The 21,049-nt window shown below is 39.0% G+C and overlaps 1 protein-coding gene across 1 annotated transcript; it reads left to right on the plus strand.

The window, feature by feature from the left end:
- Positions 1-1,744: 1,744 nt before the first annotated feature.
- On the plus strand, positions 1,745-20,162 carry il2rb (interleukin 2 receptor, beta). Its single transcript, XM_023286741.3, has 10 exons — positions 1,745-1,888; positions 3,122-3,209; positions 3,387-3,528; positions 3,711-3,777; positions 3,988-4,081; positions 4,307-4,452; positions 15,276-15,459; positions 15,690-15,795; positions 15,885-15,963; positions 17,970-20,162. Exons 2-10 carry the CDS (start codon positions 3,131-3,133, stop codon positions 18,723-18,725), a joined length of 1,653 nt encoding a protein of 550 aa, XP_023142509.1. The 5' UTR covers positions 1,745-1,888; positions 3,122-3,130; the 3' UTR covers positions 18,726-20,162.
- The last annotated feature ends 887 nt before the right edge of the window (positions 20,163-21,049 follow it).

Consider the following 21,049-nt stretch of genomic DNA (forward strand, 5'->3'; position numbering starts at 1 on the left):
GGTGTCGTCCCCCCCCCGGGACTCCTTTGTTCGCCTCAGGCAATCATGTGGGCAATTTTGGAGAAACCCAAAAGGGGGAAATGGGAGGAAAAGCCTGCTTGATCAGAAATGTGTTCTGTTATTAAACTTGTTTGAAGATAACGTAGCTCAGAAGTGTGCTTGGTGCCAGAAAACCTTTGGCCAAAAGTTGAAGATCGACTTTGTGGTTGAATCATCAGCTCTGCAGAGGTATGTCTCAGACAGTCAGGTGAAAAAAGGAGCAGAACTGTCAACTGATCACCACCAGGTGGCGTGGAAGGCTACCGGACAGACCAGGTAAACCCAAACATGTAGTGAAGGCATGCTGGGAAAGTCTGCCAAAGGCCCCTGTCTGTGAGGTCCATAACTCCCACCTCTGAAGAAGGTTCTCGTGCTTTCTGAGGGTTGTTGGACACTTGGAATGCAAGTGGGCCATGAATCCAGGCTCCACTTTCCATCTTATTCATGTACTGCATTTTTGTTGTTTTGAATTATTATCGGTTTCTCTGTCCATTTCAAGTATATGTATTGGGACGTGTGATAAAACAAAATAAGAAAAACATGAAAACAACACTGAGGCAACTTGGAAATTTGCACATATTTTACAAAATGTACACCAGTTTTTGTAGTTTTGCATGAGTCCACATCACCATTAAAACACTGGCTTGCAATACTTGCCACAAGTCAAATTCTACTGATGTTAGATGTCTCAAAAGTATGTGTTGACCCCAGACAGTATTTTGAGTTTGAAATACATTTACATCATGTACATACATGTACAGTTAACACTTAACAAAAAAATCTTGCAGTCAGAGGAAATCCCTTGATGCAAGTGTCTTCAGAAATGCAATGTTTGTTTATTGACCACTGACTGACGAACTTTCTGCTGCTGCTTTGACCTTATTTCTGTTTTGTCTCTGTAGATGAATTTGAATTGTATGTACTGGATGTGCCTGCAGTGGTTGCAGTTATGTTGGCGGTGGTTTTGGTGCAGTACAGCTTTGTGCGTGTGTGTGCGTGTGTGTGCGTGTGTGTGCGTGTGTGTGTGTGTGTGTGTGTGTGTGTGTGTGTGTGTGTGTGTGTGTGTGTGTGTGTGTATGCATTTTAAATAACCTGATTGTTTTAAATCTGGTAACGCATCTTTCATCATTTGAATTTTGTCTGAAAGCTGAATATCATTGACAGAAACAATTCAATAGAATATTGTGTAAGTCTCTGTTTATACAATCCATTTGACGTCGTGATTAAAACAGAATGTGCTGTTGCTCTGAATTTATTGCTTTCAGCACAATTATTATTACCTTAAACAAAATGTGATGGTTGATGGGGGGGGGGGGGGGGCAGTTAACGGTTGCTGCTAGTGAGTCGGAGGAGGTGCTCTTTCGCTGTCATCCCCCACCCCCGTCCCACCTCACACACACACACACACACACACACACACACACACACACACACACACACACACACACACACACACACACACACACACACACACACACACACACACATTCTTTCTCACTATCACTCACCGCTTCAAGAAGCTTCCTGTAAAGCCTCAGACACAAGCTGTGGTTTCAAGTGGAAAATGTCACTGGGCACTTGAAAGAAAACAGAGAGGTGAGAATGAGGATGAGTGATGGATGACTGTGAGTGGCAGAAAAAGAGAGAGAGAGAGAATGAAAGAGAGAGAGAGAGAGAGAGAGAGAGAGAGAGAGAGAGAGAGAGAGGTTGTGCAAGAACTATGTAACTGCATTGCAATGTGCAAACAAAGTGCATAGAAAAAGGGACAGAAAGACACAGAAGTAAAAGAAACCTCGTCATCTGCCCAGAAGAGACTCCAATGTGTTGACCTGCTACTGAGACCGATGAGGTACTATTTCACTTCAAAATCGAATCCTGTTAAATGTACCAGTAATATAAGAATTAAAAAGAATAATGTGCCACTTTCCTGTTACAACTTTAAAATGAATAAATATATAGACTAACATATATAGAATAATGTATGCACACTACATGATGTGTAGTTTAGTGTTTGTAGCCATTAAATAATATATTGTTCCTTATTTGATTAGTGAGAAAGCACATTTTCTTTAAAAAAAAAGTGATTGCATTTTCCCTGTATATGGATGAAGTGCAGTAATGTGTAAATTTTTTGGTCACATAATCCTAATCTGTTTCCTGATGTACACTACCAGTCAAAAGTTTGGACACACCTTCTAATTCAATGTTTTTTCTTTATTTTTACTACTTTCTACATTGTAGATACATACTGAAGAAACCAAAACTATGAAGCAAGATATATGGAATTATGTAGCAAACAAACAATTGTGAAACAAGTCGAAACATGTTTTATATTTTTAGATTCCTCAAATTAGCCACCCCTTGCTTTGATTACTGCTTTGCAAACTCCTGGCATTCTCTTGATGAGTTTCAGAGGTGGTCACCTGAAATGGTTTTCAGTTCACAGCTGTGCCTTGTCAAGGTTAATTTGTGGAATTTCTGGCCTTCTTAATGGGGTTGGGACCTTCAGTTGTGTTGTGCAGAAGTCAGGTTGGTACACAGTTGACAGCCCTATTTGACACTGTTAGAATCCATATTATAGCAAGAATGAATCCGCTAAGTAAAGAGAAATGGCAGTCCACTTTAAGAAATGAAGGTCAGTCAGTCCGGAAAATTGCAAAAACTTTGAACGTATCCCCAAGTGCAGTCGCAAAAAACATCAAGTGTTATGACGAAACGGGCTCACATGAGGAGCAGGAAAGGAAGACCAAGAGCCACCTCTGCTGCTGAGAATAAATTCATTCAAGTCACCAGCCTCAGAAATCGCAAGTTAACAGCACCTCCGATTAGAGCCCAGAGTTCTAGTAGCATACACATCTCTACATAAACTATTCAGAGGAGACTGCGCCAATCAGGCCTTAACGGTCAAATAGATGCTAAGAAACTACTACTACGGAAAAGCAACAAGCAGAAGAGATTTGTTTGGGCCAAGAAGTTTTAAATCTAAATTTAAATGTTCATATTTATACCTGGATGTACATAAAGATATATGCTGATGGTACAATACATGATTTCTCTCTGTTTATTCTCTCTCATATTGTAGTCCATAGCCATGGAGATGCTGGGCTCCCTATGCGTCCTCGTAGTTCTGTTTTCAGTGCATGCAAGACACTCTCACAAAGGTCCACATGGTATGGCCACTTACATATTGCTTCTCTGCGTCATTGTTACTATCCAAAGTTAAAAAGAACTTGTTATCTAAGTGAATAAAGGGATCACCAACTGATCTAAACCTGAAGTCCAGTGATACAGATAAAACGATCCCGTCCTAATTTCTTTCCTCTTGTCTGTTATGTCTCTCACTTAAGAACTCTTCTGCACAAATGACTTTGTCAACAATGTCAGGTGTACATGGAACAGATCTTCTGTGGGTCCTGATGGGGACTGTTGGATTTCTGGTGTAAAGACAGGCTGGAAGCCGAAGAACAAGAGACAACCTGAACTAATTATGTAAGATATTTTAGCTATTATGCAACTATACCATTGGATAACTGCTTGCCAAAAATTATGAATATTTACTCAGTTGTATAGAGATGTTCAGAAAGACTTTTACTTTGGGAGTTGAAAATGTTTTACAATTGTTCACCGCTGAGTAGATCGGTGATCTTTTTTATTTGTTCTTTTTTACTTAGTGGAAAGTGCCAGCTGAAACAGCACAGAAACTCTCTACCTGGCTGCAATTTTGTGTTTGAAAATAGAGTAAGTCTCTTGCATATATTATTCAAAAAAACATTCAAACATACCATGGATCTTACCCTATTGATAACTTTTTCACTGTTTTTTGTCAGCCATAGAGTCAAAATTACTGTAACAAATTAAAACAGAAATCCACAGTCCTTTGCTTCCCAGCAAAGGACTGTCAACACAATTTCTGTGTTCATATTTTAATGATTTAATGGGTCCCTACAGGAATTCTACCTTTTTGAAGTAATGCCAAATATCAGTGTGAAGTGCAATGACACGTTGGTGGAGAACCTGGAGAACTATATGCCACGCAATCACAGTGAGTGGCCTTTACTTCTTCAGAGTAGTTACCATTTAAGTTTCTCTTGAAAAGTTATTCCCAGATCTTCTTATTAAAGGCATAACAACAACAACAATAAAAAATAATAAAAAGAAGAAGAAGATAAAGATTTTATAAAATTAGTCATCTATTGCTAGAAAAGGAATCTATATCACTTTTCTTATACATTTGTATCTCTCTGTGTGTGTGCATTTGTGTCAACAGTTAAAATGCATCCTCCAGGTGTTCTCAATGTCAGCAGCAATGGCAGTGACAACCTGATATCGTGGAGACTAGGTCGCCCTGTCTCTAGGTTTTTCACATCCTTTGATTTCCAAGTTCAGATCAAACAGAATTACCAGTCTTGGAGGGTGAGTGCACATGTATTCATTGATATTCTATAAAAAATACAATGCCATATCTATTATGCTCTTTTACGTAGCATTCTGTTGGAGCATCAAAGTAAATCATAGACACAACATAACAAGACCTAGAGTTTGCTACAGTTGTGGCTCTGTCCTGTCTGTCAGCTAAAGCCATTTTGAGCAAGGTTTTTGTTCTGATGATTAGAAGGACTGTATAATTTCATTGATGGATAAGGATATGGATAAGGACAAGATATTCCTTTTACTCTTTTATTTACTATAAACAAAGGTTTATGTATATGTGGTTCTGAAAAAAGAAATACATTGAATAAGTAAATAATAACTGCAGTATCACAAAGCTGTCAGATATCCTACAAATCTACATTGCCATATCATTATACATCTACAGAAATTAAACCGCATAAATCAGCTGAACATCTGCAGTAATAAAGGAAAATATTGACAAACTAAATACTTTCACATTTCAAGAAAACACATCCCTGACTACCCATGCAACAGCAAGGCATCAGCTATTATATTGCATCAGTACAAACATCAATAAGCAAGTAAACCAATACTCAACTAACACACTATCCACAATATTAAAAGTGAAACTAAACAAACAACATACTAACTTATTTGTAAAATGCACGTACACACTGAAGAAAAGGATGCAGCCAACACTCCTTAAATATATAAACCATAAAATACAGTTTTCACAAGCACTGTCTTTTGAACCTTCCACAAATTTGGAATGAGAGTCTTCTTCTGCAGAGCAGCGGCGCATAATGCCCTCTAATTAGGTAAATGCTTGATTGCCTATTTAACTGGCCTGGTCCAGTTGTCCTTCCTCACAGTTTTATTTCTCATTCAGTACATCAGTACAACTGTTTGTGTATTGCATATACTAGTGCATTGCTAACATTAAGTCAGTTCCCCTTGCACTACATATTGTACTTGAAAAATGAAAACTTATATTCATTTAGTTATTTATTTAGTTCCCTGGTTACAGGAAAAAAAAAAGAGACAGTGCTTGAGTTTAGACAGACTGTAAGAGATAGACATAGGCACCATGACATCAACCACTGATTTGCGGACAGCTGTTTAGAAACCTCGAGTTTGGCATTTTTCTATCTTGGATTTTTGGACACGGAAGGGACCACATTTGAAAGAGAAGCAGAGCTGAAGAGGATACTATGCATGCACATCTGACCTGGCTCCTCACTATGCTATGCAAAGTTGTTGCTAACAATGTTAGCTTCCATAAGTCCAGGTAAACTTTATAGGTAAGTAATCTTTGTAGTTAATTGCATATGTCTCCACATTTGGCAAATATTGCATATAAATTGAAAACCTTCAGAATTTGTGACTGAAGTTATCATGTGTAAATTGAACATTAAAGTGTTTTAAATTACTGTGCCTAACTTAGTGAGTACAAACAGTGATAATGAAATGCGAAACAAAGTTTGTCATTGTAATTCATGTCACTCATTTGTTGGTTATATAGCACCATGCAGTAGAAGTCCACACCATTAAGAGCTAATAAGCTTTTATTTAACCCTCAAATGAATTAAAAAATCTGGAATGGTTGTTCCAAGGTAGGCTTTATTCATTGTTGAGATTACAATTTAAATGACTTTAAGGATAAGATATAATATAATATTCTAATAAAATATTCCAGTTCTATAAGTGTGTATGTAGCCCTCTGAGAGGCTTCACTTTGGTGGTGTGGTCGTGGCCATCCCACACAACAAAGTTACCTGTAGGTTGCAGTAGATCAATCACAATGGAACAATAATGCTTTTAAGTTTTGCTAACTGTTGTCATCTCATACTGTTTGTTCAGGAGCCAGCAAAAGGAATTTGCTAAGAAAAAAAAAGAAACGTTAACTTCACACTAGAGAACACTGTTATGGGTTAATGTGCATTTCCCAATAAATTAATGAACTACAGTTTTTGTGTGCGCCCACAAAATACCTCTAAGGTGAGTAGCAGTTGTTGAGTTGTTTTTCTATTGCTATTTAATGTAAAACAGCAATTACTTTTTTTTTCTAGAGAGACCATGGAGAACATCCACCGGTTACGCTGCTGTAGTCTGATGTGGAAGAAAGTGTACCCCTTCTTTGGCCAGTCCCAACAAGAAAGAGGCGTGGCAAGTGTCTTCCTCATCTGCTGTGGTTAGAATGACCTAAGGGATGTCTCTAGTGATATTCTCAATGATGGAGGACATGCACCACTTCCACCTGCAGGATCTAAATGCAAATATCATCTTGTCTGACGTGACAGAGATGTAGTATAGGTGAACGACTAGTGTCAGTCAAGGGAATACTCACAAGGCTAACAGGTTTGTGAACAGTTTCATGGCTACACATGTTCATTAAACAATGAACATGTGGTAGCTTTATACATTGCCTGCACAAAAGATTTGATGCTCTTTGGCTGTTTTTGAACAGTGGAGCTGATTTCATCATTTAACAGTTTTACTTAGGCCACTGAAGGCCAATTTCATCAACAATGAAATGTCATGTCTGGTAGTTTGTTAGCTCTTGAACTTAAATCTCAATCATGTTTTTTATTCCCAAACATACCACGCAGTGCTATGCTTTATGTGATGAGTGCTATTTTTGTGGAAATAGTATTTTTTCATTTAAATATTTGTAGCCATGACACTGTTCAGTCTTACCAGCTATGCTCTTCCTCATTTCCTAGGCTCTCAACTATTCTCACTGCATTATTTCCTTACTGCTCTAGTCTTACCACGCTATGGTCTTTGACACAATGGTAAGAATAGCTGTAGCAAACTGTAATAGGCATAGTCTCAGTTATTACAATGATTATCAGTGTGCTGTTTCAAGAGCATCACTGTTTTAGAGAGAAGTTGTTACTGGGGAAATTTACTTTCAAAAACTCTCATTGAGTTTGCTCCTTCATTCCTTTCATAGTGACCTAAGTAAATCAAGAGACTGAAACACAAATAGACTTGCTTTTCAACTACGCAGTACAGCTGATCCTACAGACTGTTGTACTGTATTCACTTTAACTGTAAATGCAACTGTTATTCCTTTACCCAGGACTTTAAACACTGAGAGTACAGGCTGCTCCATTTTTTTATTGTTAAGTGTGATGTTACCAATTTCTGCAGAAATGTATTCTTGTTAATAAACCTTGTGTTGCAATGGAGATCACTTTTCATTATGCAGATTTGTCACATGACAAGTAATTATTTAAATTTTACTGTAAACTGTGCTCTACATTTTTTATTAATATGTATGTATTTATATGTAAAAATTGTTGAAATTAATGTTGTTAACATAAATTCTAGAAATGTTAATTAAATGTTGCCATTCTTGACAACGACACATTCATAGAATAGATTATAGATAGAGGTTGTCCTTTCCGTATGTGTGTCTTCCTCATGATAATCATTCAACTAAGAGGTACTGTTAGATCATTACCAAGCATATGGTACTTTTCTAACAACAAAGAAGAAGCAAGAGTGTTTTGTAGTTAATGAAAAATACATTCAGTAGAGTGTACTGAATTAGTAAGTTTACTTGAATATGTCAAACTTACTCTCTTCATTCAAAGTCTGTCTTCAGTTCCTCCCACTAAATTTCTCCTGCCACTTGGAGAAATCCAGAACCCCACTCTGTCCTGAAACCCATGTAACTTGGTCGAGCTCACCTAACCCCTCTGAGGAAAGAGAATACAGCTGTGCTTCCAGCACTTGCCTGTAATGTGTTGCCAACAGGGCCACTTCATCGCCACCTATCCCATTCATCCAGCAAAAGCAGAGGCAGTAACTGGAGGAATATTGGTGAGCCAAACCTCCATCCAGTCTCCCCTCTGCCTTTCAGTCCCTGCCTCCCTGGCATAACCTGACCCAAGAACTCACAGCCCTGGTAGATTTTGGACCTAAAGAAAATTTTATGAACTATAACCTGCTGTCACAGTTAGAGATCCCATTTGAATCCTTTAATTCTCTCTTGGAAGCACAAGCAAGCATCTTGCCAAAGTCTGCCACCAAACAGTTCCTGTTACTTTACATCTGTCTGGCAATCATCATGAGAGCACAGCCTTCTAACTAATGGGTTCTTCCAGCTTCTTCCTGGTGCCAAGCTACCTGTGGCTAAGGAGACATAATCCCCATATCAACTTGTCCCAAGGCAAAGATTAACCTGGAGCTGCCACTATGATGCTTCACTCACCTTCGACTCAAGTTTCTACAGTCATCCAAGCCCCCACAGATTCAATAGACCTTTATGGAGTCCCTGAAGCATATAACAACTCAGCCCTGGTTTTCAGTAAGCACCACACTCTTTCTCTACCTTCACACCATATCTATGATTGCTCCATTGACTTATTGCCTGGGGGACTCCCACCTATATATATACACAATGGTGAACTATATCAGAGAGTCACTGGCAGCTGGAATCCTCTTCTCTGGGGGCTGGAATCTTTTTTGTGGTCAAGAAGGATGGGCCTCTTTGCTCATTTTCATTACATATTTTGCAATACTTTTACCTAGGAAAGTAGTGACTCCAAGAGTGCTTTAGAATTGGCTTTAAGACCTGATGTATATTTAGATTTTTTCTCTCCTATACATCTCTCTGACCTAATTTCAACAAATATTTCATCTAAACCACGGACATGTCTTTTTGACCCTGTCCCAACTGGACTGTTCAAGGAGGTTTTACCTTGAATTAATTCTTCTATGTTAGATTTGGTCAGTCTCTCTTTAGTAACAAGCTATGTACCACTGGCTTTTACGGTTGCTGTAATCAAACCTTTACTTACAAGCCTACTCTCGCTCCAGATATTTTAGATAACTACAGACCTATATTTAACCTCCAATTTCTCTCTATAATTCTTGAAAGAATTCAAAAGAAAGAAATCAATTATGTGAACATTTACAAAGGAATAGTTCATTTGAAGAGTTTCAGTCTGGATTTAGAGTGTATCATAGCACAGAAACAGCTGTGGTGAAAGTCACTAATGACCTTCTCATAGCGTCAGATAATGGACTGGTCTCTATACTTGTTTTGTTGGACCTTAGTGCAGCATTGAACACCATCGACCACAAACTTTTATTACAGCGACTAGAGCATTTGATTGGTATTAAAGGGACAGCACTGGACCAGTTTAAATCTTACTTTTCAGACAAGTTCCCGTTTGTTCATGTCAGCAGTGACTGTTCTAAGCATACTAAGGTTAATCATGTGGTTCTTCAAGGTTCTGTCTTAGGACCAGTACTGTTCACATTATACATGCTTCCTTTCGGCAAAATTGTTAGGAAGCACTGTACTAATTTTCATTGTTATGCAGATGACGCACTGGACTATTGCAATTCGTTGCTATCAAGATGTCCCAATAGCTTGCTGAAAGGCCTACAGTGAATCTAAAATGCTGCAGCGAGAGTACTGATGGGATTTTAGCAAGAGCAATGTTGAAGAAATTTCACTCTTAGTCTTTCGAAGTTTGCTGTAGTGGGGTGTTTATTGGTATTCTGGCATACGGTGGGCTTACCAACACAGAGCATGAGTCTGTGAAGGTAAGCCGACCCAGAGCATTTTGAGAGTACCCCTTTTATGGGATGTCAGAGGGTGGATCAGAGGGTAGGGAGGGGGCCATATGTAAACACAAGGGTGAATAGTGGTTAATTTGCATATAGTTAGTTATCAGTAACAGAGAGTAAGACAAAACAACAAAGAGCAATTCAATCAAAAGATCTGGCATACAGATGCAAATGGAATATATACTGGCTTCTCTTGATTAGCTTCCTGCAAAATCTAGAATAGAATTTAAAATCCTTCTCCTGACATACAAAGCTCTTAACGATCAATCTCCATCATATCTTGAAGACCTTATAGTACCACATTATCCTAGCAGAATTCTTCCCTCTCAGACTGCAGGCTTACTTGTGGTTCCCAGAATTTCTACAAGTCCTCGGATGCTGCACCACAGAGACCATGCATCTCTGGTGTTGCTGAAGCGACCATATATTTTCTTGCTGCATTGTCAGCTTGCTTCCCTGTTGGCTGTGGCTGTTGCTATCCCTGCAGTGTCACTGGCACTAAGTAGAGGTGGGTAGAGTAGCCAAAAATTGTACTCAAGTAAGAGTAATGTAACTTCAAAATAATAGCATTCAAGTAGAAGTAAAAAGCAGTCATCCAAAAATTACTCAAGTAAGAGTAAAAAAGTATTTGGTGAAAAGACTACTCAAGTACTGAGTAACTGTGTCACGGTCAGTGGTGAACCCAGGCAGAGAACACACAGACTCACGGTGGGATCAGGCAGAAATTAATTTATTTTGGCTACAAATTAGGTGTGCAAAAGAACTAAGGGGGAGTGAGTGACTGAAACTAAAGACTAAATCCACGGGAAACTAAAGCCAGAAAAAAACTCTAACTAAGGAACTCACTACGGACTGGAAGTGGGGCCGACAGGCTACCGGAGACCGGCGGTCCAGGTTAGTTCTCTGCTGGAGTGGGTGAGCGGCAGAGAGTGGTTGTGGCAGTCCTGGATATCCAGAGGCAGGGGCAGGGGAAACGGGCTGAGGCAGGCAGGGACGAGACACCTCCTCCTCCAGAGGTGAATGCCAGTTCAGAGTTTGGTGGTGGACAGGAGTGACAGGGGAGCCCGGGCAGCGTGACCAGCGGAGACTGCAGGAACAGGAGAAAAAAGATTAGTTCACGGTTTGCAGGTGAACACAAACAAAAATGTGCAGAGGCCAACCTTGGAGCTGAAGCAACTATCTGGCAGGGTGTTGAGTGTGGAGCTGGCTTTTATGGAGGGAGATGGAGAACAGGTGTGCTGCATCACGGCTGCCCAGAGTTCTGATGACGGTGATGGGTTATTGCCGCCAGCTGCTGCAGAGAGTGAGTGGAGGACCTGTGAGGAGGAGGTGATCAGGAGGGAGCTGAGGCAGGGACTGAGGAGGGAGCCTTGACAAACTGTTTGATTGTAATGTCCGATTTATTTTTTGGAAATGATGTGATCAGACAGACAAAAAATGTAAAATAATGTGCTAATTCTGGTATTTCCAAATAATAAAATAAAAAAGCAAAAATAAACATCTTTGCAAAATGACAAGTTAAGGCACAAGAAACACAAATTTCCAAATCTCAGTTTTTCACAACATAAAGCTTTATGTATTCCTGTATCACGCGACCTATCAAACCTGATGTCACGCTTCACTTCACCCGTGTTAGTAAACAGAAGACAAAAGCTGAAGATATCCATGGTAATGCTATGCTAATGTTGTCGGACTCCGAAGCAAGATCAAATTTCTCGAAAATCCCCCCGTTTTTTTCATTCCTTGTCTGCTATGTGTGTGCTTGTGCTGCTATGCCACCACAGTTCGTATGTGGTCATGTGACTGACTGCAGGGCGACATCTGGTGAAACGGAGTCACGCGATTATTGTTGCTTCGTCTGACTGGGGAAACACAGTCGTGGTAGATCCAGTGGGGGCATCTCTCTCTAGCAAAATAAAGCATATCTAATGTGGTAAATAAAAAAGTAACGAGTCGAGTGTAGCCCAGTGTAATGGAGTAAGAGAAGCGTTTCTTCTTCACAAATCTACTCAAGTAAAAGTAAAAAGTATGGCAGAGTAAAACTACTTTCAGAAGTACATTTTTTTCAAAAAGTTACTCAAGTAAATGTAATGGAGTAAATCTAACTTGTTACTACCCACCTCTGCACTTAAGGCTGTGTCTCATGCCCTCAGGAACTTGTGAACCTCTCCTGTCTTCTGGTTAGCATGAACAGTGATGGTTTTGAGTGACATTATCAATGCATTTTGCAATGTATGCTGTAACAACCTCAGTGTACTCCTCTTTGTCTGTGTGGTTGTTATGAGTGGCTGCTTGTTTGAAAATGGACCAGCCTGTAGTGTTGAAACAGTCCTTAGGAGCATAAGAAGCCCCCTCTGGCCATATACATATCTCCTTTTGAGTTGGCCTGATGGCTCTCATTCTGGGTTTGTATGCAGATTTAAGCATGATGGTGATGTGATCTGAGAATTCCAGGTGGGGAAGAGGGGAGGCCTTGTATGCTCCCTTGCAGGTTGTGTACACCAGGTCCAGTAAATTGTCTCCTCAAGTTGGAAAGTCCACATTTTGGTGTAGTTTGGGCAGTAAAGCCTTTAAACCTGCATAGTTGATATCTCCAGTTGGTGATGAAGAATCCGTTTGGGTGCAGTGTCTGTTTTTCACTGATGGCAGACTGATACAGTTCATTGAGTGTCTCACTCCTATCTCTGGCGTTTGCGATCGGAGGGATGTAAGCAGCGATGAGCAGAATTGATGTAAATTTCTTTGGTAGATAGAAGGAATGGCACTTGATGATGATAAACTCTGCCAGCGGAGAACGGTGTTTGTGCAACAGCAGCATAATGGCACTAAGTGTCATTTATGTAAACACAAAAGCCCAACACTGCAAGTCTTACCACCTTCCATGAAAACTTGGAGCATTAGCATGTTAGCCCAGCTAGATGGATAGCGGAGTCCAGGTTGTTGTTGTTTAGCCACAATTCCAGAAAAATGAATACACAGCATTCCCTCGCATCACACTGCACAGATGCAAGGAGCTGCATGTGGTCCATTTTGCTGTCTAGTGAGCGTACATTGGCCAAAATGTGGGTTGGTATAGCAGGTCTGTGCAGGGGTTAGGCTAGTGGCTAGCCTAACCAGGATGCCTCCACGCTTGCCTGCTTCCACTTTCTTCCACAATGCCTCCGGTGCCTCCTCTATGGGTGTGATGTAGTGGTCTGGCAAAGAAGTCCTAGGCCCTGAAATACCTCTATGGTTTCTTGATCCAAGTTGTTGTGTTTTGCTTTGTTCCATATGTACAGAAGGCAGTGACGATTGTATCTTTTCAGAATTACACGCACACATCCATAGTCGTAAAACACACAAACACATTCTAAAACACCCATTTTTTGCCACTAAATACGGAGACAGGGACCGCTGTGTCCGCACGTGCCACCATCTTTACTACTATAGTCTTGAAACAATAAAGAACATATAGTTTAATTGTAACCTTGGTTCTCTGATTAAAGATCCACCTTTATCGGCCACTTAGAGACATGTTTTGGCCAAACTATCAGTGAATTCACACCAGCACAGGTGCTTTACAGGTAACCTATGATGCGTCTTAAGGAAATATTCACATACGCTGGTGAGTGGGGGCGGGGGCATTCCCTGTACATATGAAATATGTAACTGAGTGGAGAGATAGTCTTTTCATTCAGAGAACCAAGGTTCCAATGTAAGCATATGTTACATTAACCTGACCACCACCATGGACAGTTTTATCAGCTTACATACTGGTGGTGGATTACACCAACCCAATATACCTTAACTTGGTCACATATTCCAAAAACACAAATCAAAAGTTCTTTGCTTGGTGCTGGTTATTTAAAAATTTTTGTCATGCTTTTATTTAATAGATACCATTATGTTAACACCCTGACAGTCCCTCGTTAGCTAGGTATCAAGGTAGCTTGGTTGGCAAGGTCCGTCCATAATTCAAGTCAAGTGCAATAAACTGGGATGCTAATTGTCTCTCATTCTACAGTCAAAACATGCAGAAAAAAACAGCCAACCAGTGGATGCATTGTACACATTATGCTTCATACTAAATTTGCATATAAAATTCATGAAAATTAAAAACCATTGAGAAAAAAACGATTACTTACCAAACTTGACATCCCATAATCCCATAATGGTCTGTTAGTACAACTTTGTGTTGCCTATCCTACCAGCACATGACAACAAAATTAATTATTCCTTCTATGTGTCTGTGTAGTTTCTCATTCATCCAGGTCATGGTTATCCAAAAGTTGTTTAAATCAATCCAACTGGACTTTAAGAAAGTTCTTTGAAGACGTTTCACCTCTTATCCAAGAGGCTTCTTCAGTTCAGAACTGAAGAAGCCTCTTGGATGAGAGGTGAAACGTCTTCAAAGAACTTTCTTAAAGTCCAGTTCAGTTCAGAACTGAAGAAGCCTCTTGGATGAGAGGTGAAAACGTCTTCAAGGAACTTTCTTAAAGTCCAATTGGATTGATTTAAACAACTTTGGATATTCCTTCTATATTATTTTTGAAAGGATCACCAGAGCACTGAAAAAAGTGAATGAATTTAGAAAATGCCATCAGAGTGATTTGTTGGAAAAATGTATTGATATAACACTTTATGACAGAAGGTGATTGTTTTGCAGATTCAAAGACTTTATAAAATTTCACAGGTCAATAGGGTTGTGGCCGCCAGGGGGGCATCGGTTAGAATACAATACAAGGTGTTCCCTTTTTCCTTTTATTTGTAAGAGGTTACACATATGCATCTGTATGTGGTGGTGTATGTGGTGGTTCGGTAGAATGTACGCACACAGAACAAATGACAGTCAACACCAAATGTATGTCTGCACAGTCCCAGCAAACACTATCTTCTGAAATTTTCACGAAAACGGAAAGAGAGTTTTCCTCTGCAGATCAGCAGAGTGTAGTGGCCTCTGATTGACCCATGTCTTAATTGTCTGTTAAGCTGGCCTTTCGTCACAGTGATGCAGTTTCAATGGAAGTAAGAGTTGTCTTGGGACCCATTCCTATTGGCCGTTAATTGTCTTACATTTTACACTTTCATTTTCAGTTCACTTTTCAGAGCAAGTGGCTAGGTCGATCTTATAGTGTATGTTGTTACGCATGGGTCATATAAATTCTATGACAGAACCGATCCTGCTCATGATATAAATTACTATGACAACTAATGTGAGATTGTGGTTGTTAAGATGCATTCTGATTTTGATGTGCCAAATTTTCATCTGCCAACAGGAAGCCAGGAATTTGTCCACACAGGAACAAGAGCTAAGAATACCTGCCTGGCAGCTAATAGGGCACTGGCAAGTCAGGGCGAGGGTCAAGCCCACTAACAGAAACAACAGTCACTGGAGCAACTGGAGTCCTACGACACCCTGGGTGGGGGAGACAGGCATGGTGGATACATCAGATAATCAAGGTAACAACAGGAAACCACGGGATTTTCAGGCGGTTCAAGTGCCAACCCAGCTTTTCTTATGTCAGCACAATAATTCTGATTTCAATCAGTTGGAAAACATAGACACCCAGTTTGTTTCAGGGCATTTATCAAGCTCAGGCAACAAAGTAATATGTGGGGCTGCTTCCTTGTAGACTCTGGAAGCAGTTTGGTAAATGCTTGCATTTTACAACATCAGCCCTCTGTTTCAGAATGTTGGCTGGATCAGACGTCACTGATAATATGTGGACTGATGTTCACCTTGTGTCTCATCATTGTTGCAATGCTGGCTGTTAACAGGAGCTGCAAAACCAGGGGGTGAGTACGCTGTAGTCTTGTGTGTTTGTCTGAATATGTGTCTTTACATGCAGTACGTCTAATCTAATGTCTTACTCATGTTGTTTCAGGCTTCTCAAAAGGATGCCAGTACCAAACCCTTCAAAGTACTTCTGCACTCTCCATTCTGTCCAAGAAGGAAATCTAAAAGTATGAATAAGTGTTTCGAACATTACCAAAAATTAACCCTTTTACCATAACGTTCTGTCAAATGTATCATTTTGACACATCAGAGCTTGCAGGCGTTACAATTCAGTGGGGTTCATATTTCTTACAACACTGAAGTATTATGAACTGCACTTCTTGAATGTCTCTTTTAATCCTGTTGGAATAATATGTCAGATGCATAAAATCAATGTTGAGTTAGTAACACCTTGTAATTTTCAGCTGCACTTCCTCATTTAACATTTTTACCATAGCAACTGATTCAAACATGCTTCAACCTAAAAAGTGAAGATTTTTCGGTCACAAATCCAACCACAACTGAAGAAAAAGGCCTCACTGAGCAAAAGTGTTCATATTTTGTTAAGTTTTATTATTGAAAGAGAATGAAACTACCAAAACTACTACAACTAGATCAGAAGCAGCAGTGTCATGCCATATTTTAGCCTGCTTTTTACTGTAAAACAATGTGTTATTTACGGCATATTATTCAAAACCATTAGGTTAAATGGAAAAAGGGCGTTTGTCAAAGTGGATTCAGTACCACAACTAAGGCAGTAGGCCATGCAGCATAGCTCTAGCTCTAGTCAATAGCCTGTGGTAATGGATGGTGGTGACATCAGAAAGATTTTGTAAAGTTTCTCCAGTGCCAATCAAATTCTGTCCAAACTGGACGATCCATCTTCAAGGTGCAAAGCAACAATGCTAACCACTGATCCACTGCACAGTCCCATTTCCTAAACATAGAAAATACAAATGTAATGGTAATTTATCTAACTACTGCTAGCCCATTTTAATTCCCTGCAATGGCATATTTTGGCTTTCAAGTACATTATACCACCTTGTATGTCTGGCAACAATGGCTCAATGGTATAAGACTGAAATGGCCTATGTACAGAAAAGCAGTAATACCATACTGTAAGATATTTTAAATTTAAGTTCTACATAAAACTTTATTCAGTTTTGTGTATAAACTTGTATCCTGAAAAGTAAATTTCTATAGTAAGAATGTATAGCTCTGAAAAATTTGGGAAAAGTTTTACATATAGAACTACAAGTGTATAGTTACCTGAAATGTAATTTCTCGGGTAAAATATAGGTAACATTACTAAAAAAAATTCTCACTGGAACAAATTGTCTAATATATTAAAATCTGACTGGAAATTCTCAGCAAACAGCTGTTGAATTCTATGTTATGCTTCAGTCACCTGTCAACATATGCAATAGCACTCAGTCATTATTTACATATATAGTTAACTTTGATCTGGCTTTTCAATTCTAACAACACAAAATATATTTCTCAAAATTTTTGTCATTTGCTTTTCTGGGAAACATCCAACTGAGCAGGAAGGGATCTGCATGACTGTTTCAGTGGTTTTGTAATCCTCACAAATTTTAAAATTGGGAGAGGGAAGTTTTCACTTTTGCTCCAAGTCTCAATAATAGAGAATAGCAAAATGTTCTTTTACATGATATTATTATTTCTGTCCAGCAGAGATAAAGTAACAGAGTGCTCTCTATCACACATGCACAGACAGCCAGAATTTTTAGTGGTAATTCAACAATCATATTTTTCCAAAACACTGAAAATTCTGGACTCGGATAGCTACAAAGGTGTCGATTGACATTTAGTACCTGAACCGTTCATCTGCATCAGCTATCAATGGAAATTATGGAAAGAACAAAGTGTTAGATTTTAACCTTTACATAACAGAAGACCTGTTTTAAAGATATAAGCATTTACATGGAAGTTAGATGATTTTGAAAAGATGTTAAGATGTTAATGGTTGAATTATTAAAAATGCAGGGTCTAGACTTTTTGGACCCTGAATAGAGACTAAAAGTTAGAACTTCTCAGCCCTTCCTATTTCAGTTTTGAATTGTCTTTTTTTAAAAATCTTCCCTGCGTTAGCTCCCCAATATTCTGAAAATGAAAGTACTAGGTTCAGGTGTATTTTGGAGCTTGAATCTCTCTTTGTTTGTTTTTTTTCTAGAAATGGCTGAATCCTCTGTCAGTTTCTGAACCATTCTTCACAGCTGAGCCATGTGACCACATTTCATCCGTAGAGGTGTGTGAGGACTGGGATGTCCCTTCAGCCTCTCCCTCTTCTGGCTTCATCAGCAGCCTGGTTTACTTCCAGAGCTACCCTTCTGCTAACACAGACACCATGGGGGTTATTGACAATTCCTCCTCTTCATCTAGTTTCTCCAACATGGGCTATTTCATGTCTAGCTCTTCCAGTTTATTAGCTCGAGCTGACCCCAAGCCACCCTATCAGGATGATTTCCACAATCCAAACAACAGCAACAACCTTAAGCCTAAGCTTTCTCCCTGCCCTTCACACACCACTTGTCCAGCCTATGAAAGTTTGAAGAGCGAGCCTCAAAGCCCAGACTCTAGTTTTGGCAACAGAAAAAAAGATGAAAAGGAAGATGAAAGGGACATGGGCATAGATGGGGAGCAGGTTTTGGATGATCACAACTCTCATTTTCTCATCCTCCCTCTACATCTTCCTTCCCAGATCTGCCCTCCGCCCTTTTCTCCCATACTTTCTCATCCAGCCAGTGTAGTACAGATATCCCATGACAGCCAACAAGTGGATGCATCTGTGACAGCTGCTGGTGTTACCTCTGCACAGCTTATGGCTGGCGCAATTTGCAGGTCTTCTTCCATGCCTGTCGAGCCCTCTAAAAATGGTTATCTGACACTCAAAGAGCTCCAGACAACATTCAGCAATAAATCCATCTAATTTTTTAAAATTAGAATCTATCAGTGTTCATTTTAAATTCAACATCTGTCTACATCAAAAGCAACCTGATTAATGAATTATAATTGAATTGTAGATGTAAGCATCTCAAACTGAAAATATTACACTTGTGCAGTTACAACAAAAAATAATGCTTAATAGATTATTTTTGTGCATGCTTTAAACAGGAATTTACACATTTTTGGCCACTTAGGGGTAGCAGAACTGAAAACACAAATGACACAATGTCTTAAAAAGCTTTTATGGCAAACCTGTCAACAAACAGTAATGTTGATGAAAACAAGTCTAACGTTGACTCTTCTCTTTGTTATATTATTTCCATACACCAACATCAAAGAAAAATATGTGGCTGTATAGTTACTATATGCTTCAATATGGCCACAAGCTAGTCAATAACTTTCTCATTTGCTGTTGGAAATGAAGCTTTTATTGAACTGGTTTGACCTTTTCAAGTTGTGAGATAATTCTGTGCCATTCAGTTCTCTCAACAAAAGATCCTTTTGATTTTACACATGCTAGTAGTTATTTGAACAATGATTAGCACAAAAAGTTTGACCAGAGCAGCTTTGAAGTTAACTATTAAAATGTTATGCCATTCAAATCAAGTGGCCTGTAAGAAAGAGCTAAATAGAAAACAATCCATCGAAAGCAAAGATAAATATAACCAATGCAGGTGTCGATGACATTCTAGTGCTATCTTGTCTTGTGTTGTGATTGTTGTTGTAATCATTCAAATCACAGTCTAATTAAATTCATGAGGAGATTATTCTGAAAAAATATACATGTTCCCACAGCATGTGTAAAAGAATAACCTGGTCTTTCATATAGTGTTAAAGGGCTGGGTCAGTAAATAGAAGGTGAAGAATCACCCAGTTCTATAACAAAGTAATAGCAACAAAACTTTCAATAAAGGGTATGCAACTGTCCTCCAGGAACAATTCATGAAACAACTGCACTTTAATATATGTTTATATATTAAAGTGTTTGGAAATTTTATACACTAAAACATTGGATTAGCTAACTATTTTTAATCTACACTGATCTACTGTCAAGAGAAATGTAGCTGGTTTATGTTACTGCTTTGTCTGCCAGTTACTTTTTTGGTAGTATCTGTTTCTTTTGTGCCACTTCTGTTCTTTGCACTTCTGTCTATTGTACTGACAGTACAAATGTACTTTTGTGCTTAAAAGGATAGCAGATTAATTTCTTAGACTGCTTAATTTAGACTCGTGCATTGTAAATCAGTGAATTCAGTGATACATGTTGCCACTTTTATCTCCATACATGCAGTATATTCCATTTTGCACAAAGTAACATCTGTGCAAGGACCAAACAAAATAAAAGCTCAGCAAGAAATGGGTCACCTTTTGACTTCCTGTGTCACTGCAGATTGGAGACTAAGAGGTAGGCCTCTACTGTTGTAGGCAACAAACAACTTGAAGAGGGTGGGAGACAGCTTCAGTTGTGTGTGTTTGGGTTGGTCTGATTCTGTGTGCAGCTTTTAGTGTTTACATGTCCTGTCAGGTGGTCCCGGCGGTATATGTGAGAGGGAGTGTGTGTATTAAAATGTGGTTTGACATTTAACTCTGACACAGCCAGTGACATCCGCTCACCTCTCAAAGAATTTACAATATCTAGCCATGTCAGTAGGGAAACCACACAAGACATTGCTTTTCATCAGCTTTTCTACACTCTCATTTTCAATTTCACAGCAGTTCAGTAATTTATACTTCTTACCTAACTGATATCTAGCCACTTCATTAAATTGCACAAAAAACAACAATATTTGTTAAACAAATAACCTTTATATATATTTGTCCATTTTCTTGTTACTCAAATTCCATTACATGGCTGGTTATATGAACCCTTGAGGAACTATGCAATATTCGACCCAACTATAGGTGAAAAGAGAAACTCTCATCATTCTCTGCTGAAATTGAAACCCTTTTTCTAAATAAATATTGAGTCCTCACAGAGAAAGACAAACTACACTACCAGTCAAAAGTTTGGACACACCTCATTGTCAATGGTTTTTCATTTAATGGTTCATGTCTATGTACACTGTAGATTCTCACTGAGGGAATCAAAACTAAGAATGAACACATGGAATTATGTAGTAAACAAAAAAGTGTGAAATAAGTCAAAACATGTTTTATATTTTAGATTCTTCAAAATACCCACCTTTTGCTTTGATTACTGCTTTGCAAACTCTTGGCATTCTCTCAGTGAGCTTCATGAGGTAGTCACCTGAAATAGTTTTCACTTCACAGCTGTGCCTTGACAAGATTAATTTGCCTTCTGAATGG

The sequence above is a fragment of the Amphiprion ocellaris genome, chromosome 19 (genome assembly GCF_022539595.1).
Source record: "Amphiprion ocellaris isolate individual 3 ecotype Okinawa chromosome 19, ASM2253959v1, whole genome shotgun sequence".
Lineage (NCBI taxonomy): Eukaryota > Metazoa > Chordata > Actinopteri > Pomacentridae > Amphiprion > Amphiprion ocellaris.